The sequence below is a fragment of the Oreochromis niloticus genome, linkage group LG20 (genome assembly GCF_001858045.2).
Source record: "Oreochromis niloticus isolate F11D_XX linkage group LG20, O_niloticus_UMD_NMBU, whole genome shotgun sequence".
In the NCBI taxonomy this organism is placed as follows: Eukaryota; Metazoa; Chordata; class Actinopteri; order Cichliformes; family Cichlidae; genus Oreochromis; species Oreochromis niloticus.
Genome location: NC_031984.2, coordinates 8,611,844 through 8,639,606, shown reverse-complemented (window position 1 = coordinate 8,639,606; position 27,763 = coordinate 8,611,844). Strand labels below are relative to the sequence as shown.

Here is a 27,763-nt window from a genome sequence, read left to right as displayed (position 1 = left end):
GCCATAAACACTCTGATTACCATCGGCACTGGACGTACCTTGAGGTTTTAGATAGAGATAATACAGAAAGGAATATAAATGCAGTTACAGTTTTTAATTAAATGCTGTTCTTTCAGGCATCGGGAAGATGGATATAGCTCACCTGAGGGGGGATTTGTCCTCCATTTTTCAGCCAGGTGAGCTTCGGGGTGGGTGATCCCGATGCTCTGCAGTACAACCTCAATGTGTCACCTTCTTGGACTTCAGTATTTTGAGGACTGACTTGGACTTGAGGTAGGGTGCCTAGACCGCTAGGGTTAGAGTCTAACCAAAGAATGCAACATGACATTCAAAGACACATATTGTGATCACAGGACACTGGAATCATCTGTTAACTTAGAAAACCACTCTATTCCTAAACCTGAACATTGCATTTTGTCCCCAGATAGTTGTGAGTCCTCAAAATCTTTCTGTGGAAACATGAAATAAAAATGCATACACACTTAAACACAGTGCATACTTTGGACAAGGAGAGAAACCCGCGCTGTGTGCTCGCCATGCGTGTTTAGGGCCTTGCAGGTGTAGTCTCCCTCATCAGCTGAGTCCACTGACGTGAAGGTCAGTATGCCACCTCGAATCACTGCTCTCGGACTCATTCGGTTACCTGGACCTCCTGTAGGGATCACGTAATTACACTAATGTCACTAATGACAAAATCAGAGCAGTGGGGCTAGGTTTTGTAGGTTTCTTTTGCTGCACTAGATTTCCTAGAGACAAACAAAACATGGCAGAATCTGGTCTTTCTACTTAAATAACTAGAAATAGCTCAACAAACCCTGTATTAAATATATTAAGAAGGAAATCCAACTTATCATACCAATCCATTCGATGGCAGGGGTTGGGTTTCCAGTTACTGTGCAGTGGAACTCTGCCCTCTGGCCTTGATAGACGTTCAGCACTGAGGGAGTTACAGTGGCCAGAGGCCGGGCCCCCTCTGCAGCTACAGAAGGACACAATTCAGTCAAGCACAGCTCTAAAATCTCGCCAGACCTAACATGGAGAAACAGACTTTCTAAATGAATCATGAATTTTTGTCAGGAGACTACAGCCTCTGCTTGGCCATCAGGTTATTTTATTACAAACTGTGGAAATGGTTTTACATGTAAGTGACTGATCAGACTTAGAGAGAAAGTGATGGCCTGTGCCTCAACCCACTTGGCAGCCTAAATCCCCAGTGCAGACAAAACAGATGAGATGTGGCATGCAGTCCTTGGCAGGGCCTCTGGGTATATTGCTGTCTACGCCAGTTTGGCTAGCTTCTGGACTGTGTATTCGATCCCAGGGTACCAGACCAAAAGAAAGGGCTCTTTCAGCAGGAGGGGAGGAGGCTATGTACTGTAGGGTGAAAACTGGGATTTTTGAAGCCTTGGCTAATCTTTGACTCTCTGACCCCAGTGACACGAACACTCCAGGGCGTCCACTGTGGGACATGAGGCAGGCATGACAGTCTGAATACTGGCTTAGCATCTATGAAGTGATTTGATTATGACTACATATGTGTTTTATTATTTGTATTTGTTATGTTTTGCAAATGTCACGTCACAGCAAGAAGGCCATGGGTATGAATCCTCTGTGTGACCTTTCTATGTGAAGTTTGCATATTCTCCTCATGCTTGCCTGGGTTCTCTGGATTCCTCCCACAGTCCAAAGACATGAGGTTAGGATAACTGGTGATTCTAAATTGACTGAAGGCGTGAATGTGAATGGTCGTCTGTCTCTGTGTGTTGGCCCTGTGACAGACTGGTGACGTGTCTGTCACAAGGCAGACATGGTTGCCCCCCACCAATGCATAACTGGATTGGATAAGTGGAAGAAAATGGATGGATGGATGTAAATGTCTATGGTAGAATCAGTGCAACATGCAATAACACTTAAAATACCAACAAAAGAAAAAAAAACCCAAAACTACTTCTCACATTACTAACATGGGATCTATCTTAGCAGTTAGCTTTGGTTTTATCTGCCCAGTTTTTGAGATATAATTCTTCTCATTTTTTTTTTACTCTGGTTATACTGTATTACAGTAAAGGTATTTCATTTGCTATTCAAAAAGTAGTTCTATTAGTTTGTATTATTGTTTTAACTAAATGCCAAGAAGCATGTCAACCTGCCTGTGTTCAGGAAATATATTGAATAATTTGCTAATTATCACATTTTAAGAAGAGTTCAATTGATTGGATGTTTTTGTTTAACAAGTTTTAGGGCTATAATACAAAAATACTTGACACTCTTGACCTGATGATGGTGCTATGTGAAAGGTTTACTGGTGTTTACAAACAGTTGCGAAAGGATGTGAATATGTGTAGTGCTGCATATTTCATGGCAATCCATAAAGAAGTGTTGAGGAATTTTATTCAAAAACACATAAACTGAGCACTGAGTGAGTCTGGAGAAATAGTCATGGGAATAAGAGTTATTCTCTGGGCACAGATATTATATGGAAATCCATTCTGTTACTTATTGAGCTAATTCACCTATGGTCACTGTGAAAAACAACTATCTTTAACCACACTAGAATTAAGATACTGCTTTGAAAGACAAATGGTAAATGGCCTGTATTTGTATAGCGCTTTACTTAGTCCCTAAGGGCCCCAAAGCGCTTTACACGTTCAGTCATCCACCCAATCACACACACACACAGGTGTGGCAAGCTACATTGTAGCCACAGCCACCCTGGGGTGCACTGACAGAGGCGAGGCTGCCGGACACTGGCGCCACCAGGCCCTCTGACCACCACCAGTAGGTGAAGTGTCTTGCCCAAGGACACAACGACCAAGACTGTCCAAGCCGGGGCTCAAACCGGCAAACTTCCGATTACAAGACGAACCGCCAACTCTTGAGCCACGATCGCTCCTTGCATGTGAGACAAATATTTTCTTCATACAGTGTATGATTGTATGAAGCCACTGCAGTATAGTTTAGCCTAAACACTCACAGTGTTACTTAAAGTACACTTCCATCTGAGTATCTCTTCACACAAATGGAAGTGTGGACTCCAGTCTGCTATGCACATTTAGCTATGATGCAATGGGGTTGTGATGAGATGTATTAAGCACAGTATGATGTTTGAAGCCCAGATGACAGTATAAAAAAAGTTTAGCATGATTCCTGAAACGATAGAGGAAAGTGAAGAGGAAAAGAAGGTAAGAATGAAGTGACATTTCCTTTCTCTGAATGTCGAGATTCTGTCATATAAAACATGCAAGTACACAACCAGAAAATTAGCTGGACAATTATTATTTTAACAAAACAGACTTAATTACTTTGTCCACGTTATAGGGACAATTTCATCTTTCTTGGTCATCTGTAACTAGGACGATAAAGTAAGTGAAAGGACTCCAGTGACTGAAAAAAATAGATTTTTAAAAGTTTTTTTTCTAAACAATGAAAAGTAGACTCTACATTCACAAGGAGATGCCCATTGGAATGAACATGCACTTTTCCCAGCAGTGATGGATCCAAATGAACCAAAAAAGTCAAGTAGGAACCAGTAACACTCATGTACAATCTTATAAGCCTTAATTCTAAGAAGGACACAGAAAACATATTTTTAGCTCTAAATTCAACTTTGTTGATTGTTTTTGAACACCACATAAGAGAGCATGTATGCTCCAGGCTATTATTTATGCAGTGTCTGCAGCTGTTGCTTGGGTGGTTGTACATGGATGTTACCAAATCAGTAGCGCATCCATGCTGTGGAAGATTAGAGCATGCATGTAAAGGAGACAGAGAGAGGAGGGTCCTTCTAGGGAACCCTGAAGAAGAAATCATGCCCATGCGGACTTACTATGTCTGCGTCCTTCAAACATTTCATAGGATGTGTAAAACATCTGAGTCTGTGAGGCCTCTGGATATGAGGGAGGGAGGAAGGGAGGGAGGGATGAAGGGAACAGGTAAACTGACAGGTCAGCTTTCTGAAGTAACAGCGGTTTACCTCGCATCTCCTCAGAGACACTTACATCCATCCTTGCATGTGAGTCGCCGTAGTTTTTCCCACTCGATTGCAAACATCATCACACACGATGTAAACATGTTAAAAAAATCATGGGATTGAATTCAAATGGCACCACTTTGACATTTGTTTTTCCATTTCAGCTTGTGGTTCCTTACACCGTTTAAGAATTCGTCCTCATGGTGCCATTAAATTCATAGCTTCATGCATTCAAATGAATACTTACCTAATACATATTGTATGAGTCAAGATAGTTTCCGAAATGATGCTTTGAAATGTATCAGTTTTATGCTTATCTAACAATGAGGAAAACCCACTTAGACTTTAAAGTCTGAGTACCACATGTGTAACAGACAAAAGAATCATAATACATATAGACACACAGACACATAGGCTCAAAGAGCATCACTATGAGAACTGTTCAGCAACACAAAATTAAGATATACAGAGTAGCCACATGCAGGTTAGTAGCAAGAAGCTGTTTTTAATCCTGACATTTCAGGTGCTAAAAGCAAACATACAGCTTGTGGTCACCCTGAACCTAAAATATATTATAGATGTAAATGAGTGAGGCTGTAAAAAAATCTCTTTGTTCTATATGTGATACTTTTAATAACTTTTTTTTCTTTTAAACATATTTCACAGTTAATATAAATACATTGTAGTGTACATTACATAATTTTGGTGTGTTCTAAAAAAAAAGTAAAAAAAAAGAAGAAGAGTAAATTTTAAAAAATTACAAAAGCACATTTGTGTATACATGCTGACATGTAGCCTTTGAATTAATAAGAGTGACAAATAAAGAAATCTACTCAGTCGATGAATTAAAGCCGAAAAGACAACATTTAAAATGTGACTAGTAAAAATACTTAAAATTGTGTGAATGTAAACAAACATCTTGCCATGTAACTGTGTCCACATTGCCTTTTTTTAAAGGTTCCTTTAAAAAGCCACCCCAAATCTACATTTCTTATATATTTGATTTCATGAAAACATTCTAGGCTAACAAATTTCAGTCAATCACAGAATCACAAGCACCAACAACATTGACAAAGTGTAAATAAAAAACATAATATACAATTGTAGTTGAATTAATACACGTTTTTTTCTTTTTCTTCTGCAGGTCAGATGAAAAAGTCAGATATTGAAGTTTTTACCAACAAAAAATTAGAAGTAGCAATCAATACAAAGGTGGACTAACACTAAGGAATGAAACATTACTATTTCAACAGTACAGCACAGTTCAACAGTAAATTTAAACATAGATTTAACCAACTGTGTGACTAGTAGCACCATTTTGTTCAACAACGTTCATCATCAGGATGGTAAGTAGAGTAACAAAGCAGCCAGTAGTTTCATGAAGGGACACTTTAAAAGTTGGGTAACACAAATACTCAAGAGTAGTAGGACTTCTTCCTATTCATCCTTTACAGTGAAGTCCTAGTTGAATGTCAGTCACAGAGTCACTAAGCACACATCGTGGCATCCGCATTTCCCCTCATCATTATGCACTACGCTACACACACTACACTTAAGCCAGGGAGGAGCATAGGAGCACACCAGAATCCAGCACCCTGCTAGCAAAATGTTTGGCAGCACCAACAAGAAAATCTATGAGTAATCAGGAAGCAACCAGACCACCACCGATTAATTATGAAAAAATAAACCAAAAAACAAACAAACAAGAAGATAAAAATCAGCAGTAGCTTCATCAGAGTGTTGGCAGAAAGCATTGTCCACAAATCACATCTCCAAAAGAGATATGACCTTTGAGTGCCCATTAATCTGTATGCTTGCCCATGTATATTGTGTGTTATATCTTATGTTCTACAGTTTTAGTTATTACCAAACCCACAAGCTGTATTTCTTCATATAAATGCCAGGAAACCACATTAAGAGACGCAAAAGACTGTAAGTTTAAAAAAAGCAGCGAAAAGAGCTGATTGATTGGCAGCATGAGGACAGACATGTCATATATGTGGTATCTGAGAGCAGAGGGCAAAAGCACTGGGAGTTAGAACTGCAAGCGCTTAGGAAGCTGTTAACCCTGAGCTGAGTGTTTACATCACACGATGTGAAACGAAAAGCATGCACTACTGTAAGACGACGGACTGGGGTAATGTGTGAGGATGAGAAAGCATGGGAGTCAGCGCTGGTATGGCAGCAAGGCGTGATGGGTAATGGGATGCGGCGCCAAGGATCACGAACCTGGCACGTAGAGGATGGCTCTGCCCTCGTCCATGCCAAACATGTTGGAACCTGTGCAAATGTAGACACCTGCATCCTCAGGCTGGACATTCTGAATTGTTAGGATGCCGTTGAAGTCCATGGCACGGTTGGGAAGTTTCCCATTGCCGCTTCGAGTCCAGACCAGGGTGTAGGCTGGTGACTGTACGTGAGGGAGCAGACAAACATATATGAATCTCACAGGGTATGCGTCTACAAAACACTGTCTCAGTGTCTCATAAATAAAGGATGAGCCAGCGCTACCTTGCTCTGTGCAGTACAGATGAACTGGACAGTAGACCCGACCCTTATAGTCTGGGATTTGGGCTCTTCAACGATTACCTCGATAGGTTTGGAAGGGACACCTGGTGACAGGGAGAGTTAGATTACACTGACTGTTTAAAAATACTTCAAGAGGATTTCAGAACGCAACACAAGAAACCAATTTAAATTTACCGCAAAGCTAAAATTCTTTTTTTTTTTCATCATAAGAATCAGTGTTTATCGAACCACAGCTGTGTGACTGTATATATTTGGTGTTCTTTTACAGGCAGCATCAGGAAAAAAATCTTCCTCTTAATGTGACAGTGATACCCATACACACTTGTGACAACAATTTCAGCGTGGCTCCTGTTAGTGCCGCGCTGGTCTTGGCAGGTGCAGATGTAGACACCGGCATCCCTCGACTGGACGCTGGTGAAGTACAGTTCTGCTCCTGCACACACAAATTTCGCATTTGCACATACATATATATATATCATCATTCTACTATACAAGATACGATCATGTCAGTTTCATTTACATTTAGGGTCAAAGGGCTGAATCTTGTACCTTGTCTACGTCTGTCAGCACTGCTGGAGATTGGCTGTCCATCTTCTCTCGACCAGAAGAAATAGTGTGGAGGTGATCCAGACACCTGACACCGCAGAGTGACAGGGTTTCCCTGTGGCACTAGGACTCTCTCTGGATAAATTCTGACTACGAGTGGGGCTGCAACTGGAGGTGCAAGGATCAATATAAACATTCAGGAATTCACTCTGAGAAGAGTTTTGTGAGAACAGTCAAAAATTTCTTAAATTTCTGAATTATTATGTTTCCTATAGATTTCATGCACAGTTACAGCACAAGGCTTTCATTTATTTTATTGGAAGCGTGGAAACTTTACCATCATTTGGACGACACTTCTCTCTTGCCTGTGGGTTTCCAACATATCCAGGAGCACAACTGACAGACACAGAAAAAACCCCATCTCAACAACAGGCCATGGAAAGCAAAATTTACTTTTACAGAAATTTCAGTCGGTGTACTTTCATAAATGATCATCTTATTAAGATTTGTTTGAAACAAACACATGAGGTATTCACTCTGAGAGTAGCAGTTATCTTACCGTTCACAGTACTGGCCAGTGTAGCCAGGCTGACAGGCAGTACACTGGTAACCTCCGTTTCCAAGGCTCTCACAGGTAGGGGAGAACCTGCATAAGTTACACACAAAGTAAAAGTGTTGGTCTAGAAACTCAGTTAACAAGTAATTGGTGTTTACTTGTAATTTTGACTGGACTCAGGGGAAAACATGTAAGCAAATTCATATGTTCCAAGAATCTTAAAGGTAAAACTACAGCATAAATATTTTTTTGTAAAAAGGCAAAGTGTTTAAAACATGCAAATTTTTTTCAAATTAATTATTTTCAACAGATTTGGTATTTCGTTACCATGAAACAGCAAAATTCTTTTATGGTAAAGTGAAATGTAAGTGCAAAATCAGACACTTTCATCAGGATTATGAAATATGCAGGACTTGATGTAAGCCTGTAGTAAACAGGGTAATGTTTCACCAATACTCCAAAATCTACAAGACAGGGTTAATTGCACTGGACAGTTGTCCTGAGCTATAAATAGAGCTGGAATGTAACGTCTTAATATCCGTGCCAGAACTTACTGGTTGTCCGGGTCAGTGTGAGGGCAGGCACATGGCTGGCAGTCTTCTGGAGTGCCAACAGTGGGGTCACCAAAGAAACCAGGAGCACACTGCTCACAGAGCTCACCCTGAGTGTTATGTAGGCAGCTCTGGAAGAAGGCAAATACTCTGTTTACAGATCTTGTCAGGAAGCTTTAATTCAAAGAAAAATATCAATCATAAGCTGATCTGGTGCTTCGTACTGAACAGATGCCGGTCTCCGGGTGACAGGAGTCAGAGTGACCATTGCATTCACAGAGCTCACAGTGACCCAGGTACAAGCCACCACCGGTGCGGGTATAGCCAGGAGCACAGTCCTAAAAAAACAACAATATATTATTCCGGCACAATCAGGTAAAAAATGAAAAAGAAAGAAAAATCTGAGAAATTTATTTAAAAAAATATTGACCTGGCAGGAGAGTCCCTGGTATCCAGGTGGGCATCGGCACTGCTCCACCTCGAGGGCCTGTGCCAAGCCGCTGTAGTTGGGCACAGCAACCTCCATGCTGATGTCAGAGATGCTGGAGGAGCGCATCTCTGTGGAGTAGGATGCTCGAATCAGGATGTCATCGAGATCAGCCAGAACCATCATCAGGTGCTCTCTAGTGGCAATCATGCCATCAGGTCGACGCCAATTTTCCTAGTGGGAGAAAAAAAGAAAGGCTAAAGCAATTGGTGTGCATTATGAATAGATTTTAAGAAAAGTGAGTTTTAGCATGGTCAGCTTCAGGAAGGTAAGAAAACAAAGGAGAGGCTTAGTCGTGGATGGTTTCACTTCAACAAGCCCAAAATTTGCTGTAGTTTTTATCTCTATCTATCTATCTATCTATCTATCTATCTATCTATCTATCTATCTATCTATCTATATATATATGTAACACAGGCCTATAGTATTAAAAATATATTTAAATTGGAAAAATCTAACTTATAATTAAATCTGCTTATAGCATATTACTATACACTATAACAGATCTGAACAGCAAGGCTAAATTATGAACCACTCACCTCTCTGAAGACGATCTCAAATGTATTCATCTCTCTGCCCTGTTGCCTCCGCTGCCAAGGCTGACGGGCTACCAAGGTGATGTCATTACCCTGAAGGAAAAATGAAAGCAGGTGAGCAAATCCTCTAAATGCATGTAACATTGGTAGAAATCAACAAATTTCCCAGAGATACTCACAATAATCTGAACGTCAGCATCGTCAAGGAGTGTCCCTCTTGGACCAGCCACATAGGAAATGGTGTATTTAAGTTTTCCACCATAGGACCCCACCTAAAGCATGACGTTTTATGTCAGGTTAATGAGTGTTGCAGTTCTCAAGATAAAAAAGAAATGTGAAACACATTGGTGGCTGCTGAAAGTGACAGTTTTTACTGAGAACAAGTCCTTTGATAGAAGGATGTAAAGGAGTAAACTGATTATTTTTTCCAACATGTGAGCATCTTTCCAAAAGTAGGCAGAAATCTAACCATGTTATAACGTTCATTTACATTTTGCAGATTTGTAAATACATGTAAAAGTGCCTTCCCTGAATTTTATCCATGGGATGGATGTCTAATGGCTTCTGTGATTGTGAAGGTTATTTTTTCCAAGGCCATTAAAAAAGAAAGATACAATCAACTTGCTTTATGGAAGTTATAGTATGCTTTTGAAGCCTGAGGCAATAGCAAAGAATGAAAGTCATGACATTGCTGCATCTGCTGCTTTTGTCTCATGTGAGACGTATACTGCCATGCATGTTTTCATCACTTCATCACTTAATTAAGAGAAAATCTAATAACATGATCTCTGACCTTTGCATTACATCTCACTTTACAAAAAGCCAAGCAGTCAAAACTCCAATCATAACATGGCAAAAAGCCCTCACATTTTAATACACAGGAGGAATGTAGGACAGGAAATCAAGAAGCTACACTGAAGGGAAAGGGTGGGGGACAACTGTAAAACTATGGGCATAGGTTTTGTGGACAGTTATGTAGGAATGCTTGAGGATAATAGGAGTGCAATATTTTATGTGACCTCTAAGGGGATGACCAGGAGCGAGCCAAGTTTTCACAATTACCTTATCCCCTGTGAACTGCCCTGGAAGCTGCCAGTAGAGCAGACCATCCTGGTGCAAGTTGAAACCTTTGTAGACCAGAAAGTACTGAGAGGCAAAGGAGGAAGGAGAATAAGCCACAGGAAGCGAGCGAGAGTTAAGCAGCAAGATGAAATCACAAGCAAGCAAGCAAGAATTCCAGAAAGTATGCCTGGGAAGTATCGGGGACAAACATAACATGTAACTAAACACTTTGAAGTAGATGTTTTCACGTAGGAGTGTTATTAAAGAGTCTTTTGCTGCCAATCGATAACAGCAGAGCACTCACACTGTGCCTTGTCTGACAACTAAAACAGCAACTTGTACAGTCAGTAATATGGCAATGACAGCTTAACAAGTGCCTCAATTAGATGTGGTTCTAAACCAGACAACAGCATAATGACAGGCCATTATAAAACCAGTGTTAAGTGGAGAATTACAGTGCACACTGTGACAGCAGTGAGTGGGAGTGATTTGCTTAACAACGAAAAATACCTCCATTCCAATTAATCACTAGAATTAAGTCAACTACCCGTTCTTTAGTGTTTATGAACTACACGCATTATATTCAGCATTAATTTCGCAAATTATAATTAAGTTTTATTTAAAATTTCTGGAAAAAACAACCCTTAACAAATGAAAAAAAAAAGATGGTTGTTAATTAATAATTAATTGACTTTAAAGCTTTAAGATTATAATGGACATGAAGTTAGTCACTCAGTCATTCCACTATCTACCTTGCTGGTCCCACCAGTCGTACTATAAGACTTGCTCGCTGTGTTCTTGCTCTGCTGATTCACGGGAGAACCAGGCCCCCAAAAGAAACAGAAGACATCAACAAAAGGCTTGCAAAAAATAAACAAAACCTCTTGCAATCTCTGACAGAGTGTACCTGGAGATGAGGAGCATGGCCTGGGGAGTAAGGTTGGGGTCGAGTTGGTCTAACTGAAGAGATACCAGATGGGGGGGGTGGGGGACTCAGATTACGCAAAGACCAGCGAGAGTGAGAGGAAGACGAAGAGGAAGTCGGGACTCGTGAAGTATAGGGAGAAGAGTACGGGGATGATGAAAAGGAGGAGGATTTATAGGAGGGAAAAAATGGAGGAGAACCAGCTTGCCCATTGGAGAAATTAGAGAGAAGTGCCCAGACTTCATCATCCAGCTCTCTGACAGCACCCTGAGGGGAAAGTGGTGTACCAGAGACAAACAATAGGTAACCTAATATATACCCACTCCAAGAGAAGGGGGACCTACCATGCAAATCTTGCTTGACTATCAATAAAAGTGACAAAGCTTTTTTAGACACACCAGGTTACACAGGCAATCAGTTTTTATATAGTTATTGTAGATGCTGCCCATGATAGGCTCATTCTATTATTTCCACTCAAACAATGCAGTCACACCAACAAAACACTTAAAAAGTTCTTTCACGTAAGGCCCATCCCAATCGGGATGGGCCTGGGCTCCTTGCCTTGGTGGGTACTAGAGGACGGGGGTGCCTACTGGGGTCAGCCGGGGAGCTGGCCCTAAGGAGGGGCATCTTGCCCCTCCCTTCTTTTCCTCCCATCCCCGGCTGCCTCCCTCTTCCCGCTCCACCACACCCACCCACACAGGTAGGGCCTTGGGGTGCGGGTGTGTCACCAGGGTGCAGGGGAGGCATTCCCCCCCCTCTGTCCCTTCTGGCCACCTGTGCCTCAATTTTATTTCACAACTTAGACATCCACATTATTCACAATCTCATAACACACACACACACACATATATATATATATATATAGGGCCTTGAGGGTGATCACGTTAACGGCGTCCAGAGGACGGTCTGTGTATTCAACCCTACCTCTGGTGCCGGTGCCCACCTCTCAATTTTAAATCCATGTAGACATTGAGGGTTCTCGGGAGGGGCCGTGCTAACACCTGCTGCTCTCTGGCAGCAGCACCATGCCCTCCCTTGTTTTAAATGCACTTTAGAACAACACGCAGCAACACTACACATGAGCGGGAGGAGGGAGGTATGGGGTCTTCACACACCCCCGTTCTCTACTAGCCATCGGGGCGGGGGGCTGGGAGGAGGTGTTGGCTGTCTGATTGGCCTCCCTGCTGCTGCGGAGCCTGGGGCGGTCTGCTTGCCTCCACCCCGGGGGAAAGGGTCACATCTCTTGGGTCTGGGTGCCGTTTCCCCCTCTGGGGGCGAGGGTACCTGGACCCAGGGCATAGAGTATGTTTGGGGAGTATGATTGTGTGTACATGTCTATGTATGTCTATCCCTACGTTGGGTGAGTGCTGAGTGTTTGTATATGTGTGCATGAGGGTGGGAAAGCATGTTTATGTCTGTGTGTGCCTGTTTGTCTGTGTCTATATGTCAGGTCGGGTCTTAGACTCCACCTCCCTGGGTACTCCCAGGCCCTCCAAGTGTGGAGGCCTATCTCCCCTCACCACACTCCCTGCTGGTAACTGATGCCCTCAGGGGTTGGTGCATTGGTGGTTCTTGGTGTCCGGGGCTGGGCGCTCAGGTATGCACCGGCTCACTCCCGGTGGCTACTTGGCGGGGCCCGATGCCTGTCGCTCGGTCAGGCCTCTTCTGGGGCAAAGGGGGCCCTCGGGCCTCCGGCCTCGGGGCCTGCAACTCGGTTCACTCTGGCACAGCTGGCTGCCGGCAGAGCCGGCGGGCACGCCGGTGCAGCCCCCTCTGGCTTCTGCTCCGTGGCTACTGGGTGACCCCTCGTCTGGGGATCTCCTCAGCCCTTCCCAGGAGGGTGGCACGGATGCCCCTCCGGTGGTACTCCTTGGGCTCTCGCACTCTGGGTCCTCTGGATGTCTGGAGCCTGGATCTCCTCCATGCCTGCTTCATGCCCTGGGGGACGGGGCTATGGCCCTCCACACCCTCTAGCAGACCGTTACATGGGGAAACCTTTTGTATACAAGCGCGTTGATCCACACAGGTGTGCACACGGGTGTTCGCTGTTCGTAGACATAAACTACACCTTTCTTAGCTGCTACTTCAAAGCACATTGTGCGCTGTCTGTCCTGCGTGCTGCACAACAACTTTCAATATTTAGTATTTACTGCTGTTCACACTCAGCTAGATTAACGTGATGGTGTTGTGTTTAGTATGTTGCTTTGTTTTTGTTTGGTTTTTTTTGCTTGTCTTCTCTTCTTTTTCTCTCAACAGGTGATCCAGGAGATTTTTTTTTTTTTTCTTTCTCTTTGTCTTTGTAAGTGCCCTTTCTCACTGTCCCTTTTCCCTTCTGTTTTTCTTTTCCTTCCTCTCGTTCTTTCTCCCTTTCCTATCCCCCAGTCATGTCTGTCCCATCTGTAACAACTGAAAATAAAATAAATAATAACAACAAAGTTTGATCAAATGGACCAATACGGCAATGCCATGATGATCCATTTGGCAAAATAAATCCATTTGGTATCCTTGTTGGTCTTCAGACAACAATTCTGACGGCAAAAAAAAAAAAAAAAAGAAACTAAGATTTTGCTATTCATGCCAGAGTTCTCTATAACTCACTCACATGCACACACACTCATATCTGACGATGTGCTTCTGCTCAATCCCACTTCATCAAACCCAAGTGTTCATGCTGCTACATCTATGAACCAAGATGATGATGTTACTTCTATAGATGTCCACAAAAACACTGTGCATCACTTATTCTTGTTAGACACACGAGTTTTAGATTCTCCGATCTACAGTGCAGGTCACACCAAATACCTGACTAGCTCTTTTGGTTCTGTGGGGGTCTTTACGTTGAGTGGCCATTAGGTTCCAGATGGAAGCATCCTTCCTTAGCTGCTCCTCTGGCAAGTATGAATCACTCTATTGATGTGGATAAAGTAAGCTCTTTGATCACTTTGCTCACCACTGAGCTGATGGTATTTGCAAGTGTTATGGCAGTGTTATTCCAGTAAAAGTTAAAGTTTATGAAGCTCTTTAATGGACCATTAATGATCAATCCACAGGGCTCGTATCATGTGAAGCAGAAAGCGATGTGGAATATGGACTTTGATAAAAGTGGGTAACTCTAAGAGGCCTTTGTTTGCCACCTTCAGCTGCAAAATGCATGCACAGCTGTAAAAACGGCATGCATCTAATAACTGTGCCAGTATAGATAAATGATCACAGAACTTTTCAGTGCATATTCACGATATATGCACATGCATAACATGATAATTATTATTATTGTACATCAACCAGCGTATTTCAAATGCAGTACAGTTACTTGAAACATGCCAGGTAACACTGCACTTCAGAAAAAAATCACTAGATTTTATATGATCAAACTGCAATCACAACATACAACAACTTTATACCTGATCTTTTCGTTTCATTCGAGCAAAATGAGAATTTTTCTATAGAGCGTGGAGAGGGAGACAAACACAAAAACACAAGCTACATTATGTAAGTCGTCACCGGGGTCATCAAATCTATACAAATTATTTTACCAATATAAACACTGTTCGGATTTAAAAGATGAAACCACTGCAGCAATGAAGGAAAAGAAATCACGCAAAGATTGATAAACAAGTTCACTCTAAAAGGACCGGCTGAAGCTTGAAGTAAGAAAAAGCAGCAAAAGGGAGAAAATAGTTGAGTAGGATGGTCTAGTTGTTTCTGATGTGTGCTGCTGAGCATGTTTATATGCAGCACGGGGGTGTTTTCACTGTTGTATCTGTGGTATATTCTTTTTAATACTGACCTTATCACCCTGGTAAACTCCTGGAAGCTGCCAGTAGTGAGGCTCCTGTCCCAGGTAGTCAAAGTTACTGTAGGACAGCTGAGTGCCTTCAGTGGAAATCTCTACAGTGAAACCAGTGGAAATGCGACTGGTGCGCTGACGGTTGACCAGAGCGAATCCCTGGAAGTTCCCTGGAGAAAAGACTGAGGACACCTACAAAACAAATTTAAGCATACAAGCCACTAAATAATGCAGTACAACTTAAAAAACATTAATAAATAAGGTGCTTAAAAGAAAACCATTTTGCATTTCCTCATTTTTTAATAGCAAAGTTTTAAAGTGATAAAAGACGCTCCTATTAAACATTCCCACAGAATAGTTACAAGTAATCTCTTTGATCCAAATGCTCAGAGTTCAGACGGTTTTAAACGCTCCACTTCAAACACATTTTTACACTTTCATATCAGTGAAAGTTGGTACCCCTAATATGGTGATGTCATATTCTCATAACACCTTGTGCTGAAATCTTTCATTTCCAAGAGGCAGCAAATCAGAAAAAAAACTTTGCTAAAAGGAAGGGAGAAGCAGACTAAACAGGCTTAATACAGACTGCATGAGACTTGAAGGTCTTCTTGCACGTGAATAATGAGAGTCCAGGGTTTAATAGAGACCCACTACAAAAGATACATTAAAAAAGGTACCAACGAAGAAAGCAGGAATGGGGGAAGTTGCAATAATAAAAAACAGGAACCTTTCTGTCACTGAATTGTTTATTTGTTACTTAATTACTTTGGTGTAGTATGAATGACCACAGCGGAGGTCTTTATCAGCAGGAAACACTGTAAAACTTATGAAAATACAGTTAAAAGTCCAAGATTTATGCCCTCCATCACATTTTCTAACGCTGTCCAGTGGGCCATATTAGAGTCTTTGCTGGGCCTTGACCCTGACTTAAGCTATCAAGCCTCTTTTACATTAAATAAGCATAAATACCACTCTAAAAAATATAATCTATGTGTCTTACAGACTTCATGTTTCTTACCCTGTTGCCCTGAGGCAGTTCTAAGCGAAAAAGTCCCCCCAAAACAAAACAGAAGTTAATCTTCCTGGAAATAATTGCTTACATGGGGAAATATCAGTAGATCTTTGTCCAGAATCACTGGCTCAGAAGCACTTAAGCAAATTGTGATAAAGGCAAATTTAGCCTTTCCTGAGTTAGACCACACATTTTTCCTCTCACATGTAAATGAGTAACTCATTTGCTGATATAATCACTGCTACTGTATAACAGTGCAAACATGCATTTGGTTTGATTATTAAATGTTCTGCTGTTCGTGAATAATTTTACTATTTGTATATGTTTTTGTATTTTTACTATTATTTAAAGTCTTACCAGATCTCTGTAGTGGGTTGAGCTGGAGCACTGCTGAGTGACACCCATACAGAAGCAGGACAGGCAGCCATCTTTGTTTTCTTGGCTCAGATGGAAGGCCCCAGTCTTACAGGTGGAGCAATACTGGCCTTCAACGTTCATCTACACCAGCATCAGAGGAAAAAGATACAAGCGGCCCATGCTATAATATCCAGAAGGTGAAAATACCTAGGGAATTAATGTAAACATGAAGTGACGATGTCTGATCACCTTGCAGTTGCACACACCGCTATTGCAGCTTTCACGCCCTCTTTGGTCACAGTTATAGCACTCTGTCACAAGGCAGAAGGGTAGAAGATTACAGTAAGCTCTGTATCGAGTGGTATCTTTGCAACTTGTATTTTCCTTATAAAAATAAGGCACAACATGTTAAAAGATTTGTTATTTTCCTAGATCAAAATACTGAATTTACCATCAGGTCCATTTCCAACTTTACAGCTCTGTCCAAGCAGTGGATTACCAGTGTATCCTGGAGCACATCTGAAATAAAAATAGATAGCATGTTAAAGTAAATATTTCCAGTGAAGAAGGATGCAAAAAGTATTAACCTGAAGAACAATGGGGAAGGAAGCTGGGAAGCCTGCAAGAAGAGATAAATTTGATGAATAATGTCCTTTAAGGCATCTTCTTGACCCAAACCAGACCTCAGCGAGAAACAAAGAACTCAGTGACTCAGACAAGAAACACATGTACCATTCTGTTATTCCATTCAGCAAGTATACGCATCTACACAGACAGCTAGCATTACATCAACATGAACCAAATCACCCAGCTTTTCCGCTGTATACTAACAGGTTTTAAACACTGCCTGTACTGGAGATGGATGAAGCACAGCCTCTGATAAAACTTTCAACATGTCTCAGATGTTGATCCCATCTCTCACAGGAGTGTTGTACAGCTGAAAATGAGAAATCTCTTTTTCAAATGAACAGAAACACTACAACTTACAGAAAACCAGAAAAAAATGATCAAGATGAAAAAAAAAGATTAATCTAAACAACAGAATTCATGTGACAACAAAGAAAGCAGAGGTAAGAATAGTAGCTACTAGGAGCAGATAAAAAAGAAGATGCTAAGGCGGAAGAAAGTGATCATTTTTGATACTGTGACAAAGAAAAGAAAGGCACCATCAGCTCAAGCATACATTGGCACTGTCACCAGGCTAATCCAAACCCAATTTGTGCAGGGACGACTGCTGTCAGTCTTACCTCACCTATCCTCTGGAAGGTCCATAGGTCAACAGCCAAGAAAGTAGACTTCCATGCTATAAACTTGTTTTCAGAAACACTATTCAAACTGTCTACTGGGACTTAAAGAACTTTCCAAAAGGAGTTAACTTAATCTTGTTTTACAGACATCATAATAACAAAAATCAAACATACAGTACATCAAAATTGTCATATTGAAAGAACATCATATGGAAATTATAAAAATGTAAAACGCAAAGAACAATCTCCGAATATGCAGAAAGCAACACTCATTTTTTTTTACATGACAATAAAAAGCAACAATATGAGAATTTGGCCCTTGGATTCTTTTTTTTATGTCCAAAGCCTTTGTTTGAACTGCCATCAAATACTTGCAACAAAATGTAAATAGTTACAATAGTTACAAGAGAAAAATTCACATTTAAGCTACAGTTTTCTCTAAAGTATAATTTCCTACAGACAATAATCATATTCAATTTGTTTTGAGCTAAACGTGCTCAAAGTCACAATTTTGAACTCTATCAAAGAGCTGGTTTCATAGCCCAAGTATTTGGTACAAAACCAAGACATTGGACAAATTCTTAATTTTCATGTGATGAAATCTTTATTGCTATCTTGATGATCTAGACAAGAGATGTCAAGATATTTCATTTAAATTCACACGTTGTAGTGCTAGAAGAAAAATTGGGGTATTACCAGTGTCTGTAAGCTTCATCTTCCAGAGACCATGAGTGTGAAAAAATGATTACAGTCTGGAATCAAAGTGGTGAACTGACAGGCGTTACCATGTCAAGCCATGCAAATTATTGTTACATTTATATGTTTAACAAAATACTGTAAAACTTTCAAACTTCATTTGTAACTGACATTGACTACTCGCAGGGTGACAGATCTTTATTATTAAAATGTATAAAGTGAGTAATCTTCATCCAGGGTAAGACTTAATGTTAAAGCTACGGTTCCAGAAACACCCTGAATCTGCCATTACGACCTTTTTCATACAAGGCCAAATTCACCCTTTTAATTTCAGCATTTTGTCCTGAAATCACAAAGTGATATAGCGATATAAGGCTTTTCATGGAAGTCAGCACATATTGTATTCATTTGAAACATGCACTGAAAATGTGTTAATGCTGGAAATAGACAAGATGCGCAAAGCACTTTTTAAAGAAAAAATAATGCCGAGGAACATTTAGGGGTCAAATTTGAGGTAGCATGCCCATAATGAAGTGAAAAAAGTACACATATGAAAGGTTCACATGCTAAGCAATCTCTTCATAGCGGAATTGTGTGCAATAGTTCTGCCACATAATACACTTAAAAATATGTCAGCATCTGCATTACAGACTAAAGGTATAATACACTAAAGGTATCAAATGCAGGACTTGTTGGTTACTGTTTGCAAAAACCCCCCAAAACAAAACAAAGCATTGGCCCTTTAAAACTGGCCCCTTTTTATGACTCGACAAGTAAGAGGGAGAGGAATTTTGCTTCAAGCTGTCCCCTGTGGTCTCTCTGCTCTGCGTGAGCAGCACAGCTCAGCCGTCAAACACACAGAGAGCAGAGGACAGAACATTTTTAAAGACATCCACTGTGACTATGCTGCAATTTGTTTTTGGTTTGGGCTAAACATTGCAGCTTAGAAATGTAGCAAACGCAGCAGAATAAAAGGGGAGAGAAGAAATGGGTTTTTGCAGAGGAAAACACCCCCAAACACCACTCAAGGGTCATTTACTAGAACTACTTTTGTATTAGTCTGTACTGTAAAAGCATATTATACCTTTAATAAATTAAAAGTCACTGTAAATACTGTAATATTTGTGCCTTCATTATATTCCATTGATATGATTGTAGTTTATATAAATAGGACCAAGATCAGAGCCTGGAAATTAAAAAAAAAATAATGAAAAAATTAAACAAACAACAACAACATATTTTCTAGTCATCAGGGATAATTTTGATGGGAATGGCCAGCTTTCCCAAGACAATATGAAGAGAACCTTCTTGATTCCTGTTCTGCTTTGCAGATTTAGAATCTCCATTTAGGAGCCTCAGCAGGTCCAAAACTCCAGATTCAGAATATTTTTTCTTTTTATGTTGGTGTTTTTTAGTTTTTTTCTTCCTAGCAACAGCCTTGGATTTAGTGGGAGTTGATGTCCTTTTTACTGTTATGTTTGACTTCTTCTTTGGAGAGGTAGCGTTGATTTGAGCAAGAGTTGTCCTTCTTACTGTTGTTTTAGGTTTCTTGGCTGTAGTAGCCTTAACAGTCTTTGTGGCTGTCACTGTGGCCTTGGTTGAAGTTTTTGTTTTGTGAGAGGGCAACTTATGAGCAAACTTGTGCTCAGTCTTTTTCTCATCTGGGTTAGAGCTACCTTTGTGAGGCTTTGGCAATTTCTTTGAATCATCTTCTGAAGTTTTCACACCCTTCGGAGCCTTCTTTGTTCCAGGTGCATCTGCTATCACTGTCTTTTTACGGCTATTGTTTATGTTAAGTAGAGCTGGATCCTTTTTATTGGCCCGATCAGACTGTTTTTGCAGCTGAGGGATTTTAGCAGGCTTTGAGTTGTGAGGTGGTGGGTCCACTTGAAATTTTGTGATTGTTGCCTCTTCTTTAACTTCCTTTAGTTTTGTTTGCCTTGGCTGTGAATTATGTTTTGGTGTCACAGCAGCCCTCCTGCCCTCTGGCTTTTTTGTTTGAGGCTTCACTAGAGTTTGAGGTGTAGACTCTGGGTTAGTGTTAGGTTTACTTTGACTGGTCTTCAACTTGACTGTTGATCTTGATGAAGACTGATTTTTGAATGACCTATTGACAGATTGGAGGTTTGTTGTGTTTTTCACTGATTGGAGTTTTCGATCTGTCTTAGGAGCAGATTTGTGTTTGTTTGAGAGGAGACCTGGAGTCGGTATGCTTTTGGGAACAGTGGCTTTACTGGTGAGAGACATTTTAGTAGGTATAACTCTGACCTGAGGCTGAGGTGTTGAGTGCAATGGGACCGCAATGACAGTTGTGAGTGAAGGCAGAACCCGTTTTTCTTGGAGTGAACGGGAAATGTGTCTTGTACGTTTCATCTTGTTCATCTCCTGAGCCAGGGCTGTGAAACCATCTATTAGGATCTCTAACCGCTCCTCTAGTCTGCTCAGACGAGCCTCCATATCTGTGTAGCTCTTTTCCAGCTCGCTAACTTTCTTGTTCTTCTCTGAGGCTGTCTGCAGACTGATAACTTCTTTCAGCTGGGAGCTGAGAAGACTCTGCTGTTTCTCCATACTATGAATGCTGTCCTTCATATCAAGCGTGTTGCTTTCCAGCATGGTCAGCCGTCGGTTAAAGGAGTTCAGGTGAAGCCGGAGAAGTTGCTGGAAGCTTGACTGTCTGCTCTCTGGGCTTGGAGTGAAGCGTGGCGGGAGTCTGGACACTGACCTTTTGGGGGTGACTGAGACAACGCCCATCCCGATTATTTTTGTCGATTGAGTTCTGTGATGATGTGATGCAGTAGACAGTAAAGCCCTAGTAGGGATAATAGTAGTAACAGGCCAAGGATTTTCAGTGTCATCATCTCCACTGCCATTGAGTTCTAATTCTTTATCCCAGTTGAAATTGAATATTGTTTCAGGTCCACATCCCATAGGCAGGGAGCCCTCTGTGTGCTTCTCCAGGAATGGGTCCCCACAACTGTCTGCAGATGGCATCTCTTCTCTTAATATCAAAATAGCAAAATCAGGCAGGGATACAGGCAGGGACTTCATATCATAGTAAATGACAAGATGCGGTGTGTACCCAAGTCACCTTTTCATCTTTGCCATTGGGGTGGCAAAGATTCATTAGCCAGACAGTCCACATAAATGTCACATCTACATTTATGACCAAAACAACTGATATGTGCAGAAATCACATGAGCCAGCACCTACAATGTTTTTCTACCAGCCAAGCAAAAAGGTGAAGCAGAATGCAACCTTTGAAAAAGGCTTCTGGAGATAACGCAAAGGAGAAGAAAGCCAAAGTAAGATACACAGAGAAAAAAAAAGTCTATTTCCTATAGACGAACTGTTAGTTCTCCTTTAGCATATTTCTTTTCTATAAAAAAAAAATCTAATCTGACTGATGGCATCCTCGTTACCAACGAAGGGAACTGAGCCAACAACAAAGACACAGCATTGTGCCACAGGAGAAATAACCTTAGTGGTCTATGTCGCATGTGGGACGAAGAAAACTACTAGTAGCAGCAGAAATAACTTCACAATCTGCAACTCAAAACACCCACAATACAACACTGAGAACCACCAGCAGCTCTGTGAGGACACAGTACAAAACCTTAAAGATATATTAGAGATCCCATCCCTCCTTTGATATACTTCAGCTACAAAAACCATGAAAAAAAGGGAAATTTGAACCACAGACATGCTTATATCCCTCTCCTGTGAATGAAATCAGTCGGTGCTACTGCCAGCCCCTGGAAACCTTTCTGCCGGCCAGCCAGGTAACCCCAAATACTGAGCAGTGCTTAGACAACCCTGAGAGGAAGACAAAGAGAAAAATAGAGAGATAAGAAATAGAAGAGGAGCAACGTACCTTTCACAGCGTCGGCCAGTGAATCCAAGAGGACAGTTGTCACAGGTCGGCTGGCTGTCAGAATCCAGATAGCAGGTCGTAGAGAATCTGCATGAAAAAAAGAGATGACGATTGAGAATGATCCTGCCCTGCACACAGTTTACTTTAGCATGAAAAAGAACAAAAAAGCAAACTGAAAATCATTTCTGACATAAACTTACTGGTTATTAGAAGAGATTCCAGGGCAGGGGCAGGGCTTACAGGCCTGAGCACCACCCGTGACAGGGTCTCCATAGAAACCATTTTGACAGCGCTCACATCTTGAGCCAGCAGTGTTATGGAGACATTGCTTTAGGTCAGGAAACACATAAAAAAAGAGGTGTGATCCATGGAACAGTTGAAGATATGGCACTTAGGTAGCCACATGTTGGGATTTGCCAAGAAATAATTTGCACATTCCGTGTCAGAGATCAAAGAAGGCTCAGCGCTGACAAAGGCTACAGAGAGGGGAAGAGTAGCACAGAACCTACCAGACACCTGCCGGTCTCCGGGTCACAGCTGCTGGCGTGACCATTGCAATCACACCTCTCACAAGTGCCCAGGTAAAGCCCAGAGGTAGTCCGTGTGTACCCTTCGTCACATTCCTGCAGAATGGAAAAAATGGAAAAGCACCTCAGGTGAGAGACAAGTGATGACAAACAGGAATATGTCTTTGTTCCACTGCCGGAGCGAGACAGACTGCAATTATCGTCAAGCAGTATTATGGAAAAAATTAGGAGACTTTATTTCCAGCAAGCTTAGACACATCTGTGGTGGCTTTGCTTTCTTTCCTTTGTCAGAATAACTTCAGTGAAATCCAAGGTTGCAAAGTTGCTCGTACCAATTCAAAACATCAGTTTGACCAGGTTAAAAACCTTACAGTCATTATCAGAGGATGGAGTTTGCAGTTTCACATAGAACGGACTACAGAAGCTTGAAGCTAGCAAGCCTCAGGTGAACAACCATCAATGTTTACATCCTGTTATTCTTGCTTTGATACAATAAACTGATTTAACTGGCAGCTGTAGTTCACATGAGGGAAAATATTTCCTGTGCAAAACTGCATATATAATTAATTATTGATTTATTTATAAAGAGACATTAGTGCAGAATTTTTTCATTTTCCATTACTTTAAAAACTCCAAAGCAAAAATGCCTCTTTCTGTATAACTAATAACAATGAATAGAATCATATATCAATAATCATTAGTTGCAGCTATTAAGTTTTGTCATCTCATCTAGAATAATCTAGACTACTCCTCTCCTCATGTTTACCTGGCAAGACGGTCCTCTGTATCCTTGAGGGCAGGCGCACTCTTCCACCTCCAGAGCACGTTCATACCCAGTTGAGTGAGGGACAGCAATGTCCATCTGGATATCTGAGATACTAAATCACGCATAAAAAAGACATGTGAAGCAGTGTGATCCTCTCGGATTAATATGTGATTCATGAAAATTTTCCACACTCTTTGAGGAACCTCCCAGCATACCTGCTCTCAGCCAAATTGTCAGCATAGCTGGCCCTGATCATGAAGACAGCAACGTCTGCCAGCGCCATCAGTAGGTGCTCACGAGTACACGGCTGTCCGTCAGCACGACGCCATTCAGACTGTCAGCCAGAGAAAAACAATTAAGCGAAAGTGAAATGTTGATGAGGATTTAGGTTTAGCTAAACTCCCAAAAAACACTGAAACACACCTCTCGGAAGGTCACGGTGACAATTTGTGGGAAACGTGGGAGCGGTCTGGTTTGAGCGTAGTGTTCCAGGAAGATTCCATTGCCTTGGAGAACCACATCTGGCTGACCATCAATCACACGAGAGCGCTGAAATGGTTCAAAGCTCACTGTGTAGCGAAGCTCTCCGCCATAAGCTGTCACCTGGTAGCAACATGTTGAAAACAAATGCTCATTTGAATCAAATTAGTTTTATTCGTGTAGTGCCAAATCATAACATAGGTCATCTAAGAGCACTTTACATAGTAATATCAAGACATTACAATATAGACATTACTTGTGTTTGGAGACAGCAGAGAGACATCATCAGTTTTAAACAGAAAGAAACTCCCAGCAGAACCAGATTAATAAAGTATGCCCATCTGCTTAGAAAAGGTGAGCATTTCAACAAACTGAATAGTGGAAAGGTATTTCACCCCTCTGATACTGTGAGGGGAGTCACAAGACATCCTTGACTGGCTTTGACTCTGAATTCAAGCCGAAGGTCCAAAAGAGCCTCAGTGCATGGCTAAAGGCAGCCTTCTTACTTGACAACATAGAAATCAGAAAACAGAAATCATCTTAAACATGTATGTTTTTTTCCTTGCTCCCTGTCTGCTACTCATTTGGTTGTTGTTTTGTTAGTTTTCCTCACCTTATCTCCCCTGAAGTTCTGAGGCAGGACCCAGTAGTAGATGTCATTAGGGAGACTCGAGAAGAAACGGTAGACAACTCCAGAGGAGCCCCTCTGTGAGATGCCTTCAGTTATAGTATTAGTGTTGGCACTATTGGAGAGGGAGAAGAGCTGCCCGTTTACGCCGCCTCGCACCTGAGAGATGCAGAAACAAGTCTGACTGAAGCGTTTGCACATTGCTTCTCACTAGAAATCTAGAACCTGAAAAGATTTGCTGATACAGCATTAGTGAGCAAACACTGAGTGACATCATGGTACCAAATATATGTGCTCCTTCTTTTTCCATTCAGAGCTTGGCAGCCCACCTGTTCTCTATTCCAAGTGGAGCTGGAACACTGTTTGGTGACGCCCATACAGAAACACTGTAGACAGCCTTCAGCGTTGGACCCTGATAGGTGGAAGAACCCAGGCTTGCACTCGTCACACAGAGCGCCTGCCACATTGTTCTGCAACGCAGGCAAAGAAGCAAATAAGCAAACACAGTCACATATGTGGTCCATGTGCCTGTCAAGCCCTTCAATCCTTTGATAAAAAATGGCAGCAGAAAAACTCAGTCTTGCAGATTTATAACAACTGACGATTTAAATGTTTACCATACTGCATCCGTACCTTACAGCTGCATGGCCCGCTGCTGGAGCTGACAATTCCTCTCTCATCACACTTGGTAGATGGGTTTGCTGCAGGGACAGAGGAGTGGAAAGATCACATATGGGGAAGAAAGTGCACCTGGGAGGGTTCCAGCCACCCTGCATACCTAAGCCATGACCACACACTACAATCTACTGTAACCCCAGGGGAAAAACTGATGGGAATCATTACACAAGATTTAGGTCTTCTTGTGATCATACGGCTGAATAACTGACTAGTTCAACAAGCAAAACAATAATGTAAAGGTCTTTTGATTTCTTTAATGTAAGTGTACTCACAGACAGGAACACATTTTCCATTAGGCAGAAGAGGGTTACCCTGATAACCAGGAGCACACCTGGAAAAAAAAAGAGAGAGATATAGTAGATATCAATGTGCAGTTAATTTTAATTTTAAATACGTTTGGCATATTTGAGAAACCACCTGTTTAATTTTGCACCATACAATACGACAGTCATTGTTGCAAACAGCCCCAAGAGAGTCGTACAGCTTAATTCATATCCTACAGATTCTTAATTACGCTCAGTGATAAGGTACAGGTAATGATATACGTTTCCTCACTTTTCACAGCGTCTTCCTGTATAGCCGGGCCTGCATGCGTCACATGTTGGCTGTTGGTCAATGTTCAGGAAGCAGGTGTCAGAGAACCTACAAGGTCCACAGAAAGAATAATGAATCAAAATCTAGGAGCAGCAGTTTAATGAGTAGCATGTGAAATGCATAAAACAGTATTCGCGTATCTGAATGAGCTCAGTTTGAGTAGTGAGAAAGCTCCGTTTATTTACCAGCGAAACCTTGTTTAAAGACTGTTTCCGCATGCATTAGTCTTCCTTATTGTACTGTAGATGTGTTTGAGCATTTGTCTGTGACCTTACCGTCGTGATGTCTCAGTGTATGGGCAAGGACAGGGCTTGCAGTCATCAGGGCGGCCTCGGCTTGGGTCGCCAAAGTAGCCAGGACGACACTTGTCGCACTGAGGGCCCTCTGTGTTGTGCTGGCAGCTCTGTGGTTAGGAGAACACACAGTCAATTCACTCACACAGATGTCACTCAAAGTACATTTAAGATTTTCGAGAATATTTTGGGTTTTGCTATTGTTAAAAATTCAATGAGAAGAGTGATACCACTGTTAATGACTCTACCAATAAAACTGGACCCAAGCATGCATGCAAGACTGGAATCATGGGGAAGTTTGGGGTATTTTTTATATCATAACTAGCAAGTTTGGGTTTTGCAGCGAATAATATGCTGGAACTGTTTCTTAGCCTTTTTGCTCCATTATGCATCCACCATGAAACCAACTTCTGACTATTTTCCTGTTTTAATCAAAAGGTGTTACTTGCATAGGTGCTGGTAGTGAGGCTCTATAAGCCTTTAAAAAGGGCTAAACAACCTATTTTGTTCTGCTTTTGTTTTTTAACCTGGGCTAAACAAATCATCCTCTAATGCGTGTGTTATATATCCTGTACAGACAAAATTGTCTGAATCAGTTTTTTTTGTTTTGTTTTGGGGATTTTTACCAGACATTGTCCGCTGATCGGATCACAGGCAGTAGCATGTCCATTACAATTACAACCAGCACAGGTTCCCAGATACAAGCCACCGGGAACACGCTCGAAACCAGCAGAGCACATCTCACAAGACAGGCCTGTGTATCCAGGAGGACATCTGGGAAAGATTAAAATACAAATGATCAAGCATGGTTTTCATAATGAAACTATGATGAGGCAAATTACAACACTTTGTGGTAAATAAAAAACAGCTGACTGAAAAACAGACTTTTTGTTGTTCTTGTTGCATTAGACAGAAAAGAGACTGAGATGAAACTATTATAAATAATCACCAAAGTAAAAACATAAAATTAGCTCTTGCAATGAAATAATCGATTTATTACTGTATTGTGCTCTTTAGACTACATGTGTACACACTGGAGAAACCCAACAGACTGGTCGTTTCCTCCTTCTCACTTAACGCACCTGCATTCTTCAACGTCCTTAGCATGACCCAAAACGCTGAACTCCACAGTCGTGGTATCCATGACAATGTCACTGAGTGCCACACTGACCATGTGGTTATCATAGTTGGTGCGGATGCTGATGCTTTCCAGGTTGGCCAAGGTCATCATCAGCTCGTCTCGGGTCACAAAACGACCACTGGAGTGCTGCCAGTTGTCCTAAAAAATTAACAAGGAGGTTAACTAACATAATGCATGTGGAAGTGCTTAATTCATCTTACTTTTGATCATTATTAGATTATTACTCCATCATGACCTATAAAATCTTTCTACATTTTCAAAAACACATATAATCATTACATCATTACAAAGTTACCACAGGATTGTGCAGAATCTGAACCAGAGCCCTTACTTCAGTGAATCTGATCTCCTTTTGGTTGACCACATTGGGAGGGGTGCCATTGCCTCTGCGGTACACAAGCCTGTGCCCATTTCCAACCAGCATCACATCTGGCTTCTCTACAGACTCGGACAATCCGCGTGCTAGTGTGTACCGCACCTTGAACTTCAATGATCCTCCATAGGAATCGATCTAAAAC

The 27,763-nt window shown here is 41.5% G+C and overlaps 1 protein-coding gene across 13 annotated transcripts in view; it reads right to left on the bottom strand.

Annotated features, from left to right (window-relative positions):
• Positions 1-27,763, bottom strand: part of hspg2 (heparan sulfate proteoglycan 2) — a 102,283-nt gene that overhangs the window by 21,865 nt on the left and 52,655 nt on the right. For 7 of the 13 annotated variants that reach the window (XM_025901611.1, XM_025901615.1, XM_025901616.1 and 4 more), the window contains 39 exons: positions 27,577-27,756; positions 27,187-27,383; positions 26,731-26,878; positions 26,087-26,214; positions 25,773-25,859; positions 25,490-25,548; positions 25,173-25,240; positions 24,869-25,009; positions 24,525-24,698; positions 23,855-24,034; positions 23,647-23,765; positions 23,432-23,543; positions 22,648-22,761; positions 22,339-22,466; positions 22,139-22,225; positions 16,776-16,843; positions 16,574-16,635; positions 16,325-16,465; positions 14,953-15,144; positions 14,567-14,605; positions 13,968-14,072; positions 11,145-11,429; positions 10,990-11,043; positions 10,238-10,321; positions 9,355-9,447; positions 9,179-9,268; positions 8,583-8,813; positions 8,377-8,490; positions 8,156-8,283; positions 7,605-7,691; positions 7,383-7,441; positions 7,049-7,213; positions 6,822-6,932; positions 6,482-6,582; positions 6,200-6,380; positions 3,827-3,886; positions 857-979; positions 500-652; positions 143-303 (listed from right to left, as the gene is read on the bottom strand). In XM_025901611.1, the coding sequence (XP_025757396.1) occupies positions 143-303; positions 500-652; positions 857-979; positions 3,827-3,886; positions 6,200-6,380; positions 6,482-6,582; positions 6,822-6,932; positions 7,049-7,213; positions 7,383-7,441; positions 7,605-7,691; positions 8,156-8,283; positions 8,377-8,490; positions 8,583-8,813; positions 9,179-9,268; positions 9,355-9,447; positions 10,238-10,321; positions 10,990-11,043; positions 11,145-11,429; positions 13,968-14,072; positions 14,567-14,605; positions 14,953-15,144; positions 16,325-16,465; positions 16,574-16,635; positions 16,776-16,843; positions 22,139-22,225; positions 22,339-22,466; positions 22,648-22,761; positions 23,432-23,543; positions 23,647-23,765; positions 23,855-24,034; positions 24,525-24,698; positions 24,869-25,009; positions 25,173-25,240; positions 25,490-25,548; positions 25,773-25,859; positions 26,087-26,214; positions 26,731-26,878; positions 27,187-27,383; positions 27,577-27,756 (4,809 nt within the window). The remainder of the gene's footprint in view (positions 1-142; positions 304-499; positions 653-856; positions 980-3,826; positions 3,887-6,199; positions 6,381-6,481; positions 6,583-6,821; positions 6,933-7,048; positions 7,214-7,382; positions 7,442-7,604; positions 7,692-8,155; positions 8,284-8,376; positions 8,491-8,582; positions 8,814-9,178; positions 9,269-9,354; positions 9,448-10,237; positions 10,322-10,989; positions 11,044-11,144; positions 11,430-13,967; positions 14,073-14,566; positions 14,606-14,952; positions 15,145-16,324; positions 16,466-16,573; positions 16,636-16,775; positions 16,844-22,138; positions 22,226-22,338; positions 22,467-22,647; positions 22,762-23,431; positions 23,544-23,646; positions 23,766-23,854; positions 24,035-24,524; positions 24,699-24,868; positions 25,010-25,172; positions 25,241-25,489; positions 25,549-25,772; positions 25,860-26,086; positions 26,215-26,730; positions 26,879-27,186; positions 27,384-27,576; positions 27,757-27,763) is intronic. The other 6 variants (XM_025901622.1, XM_025901623.1, XM_025901612.1 and 3 more) reach the window with 5 other exon arrangements.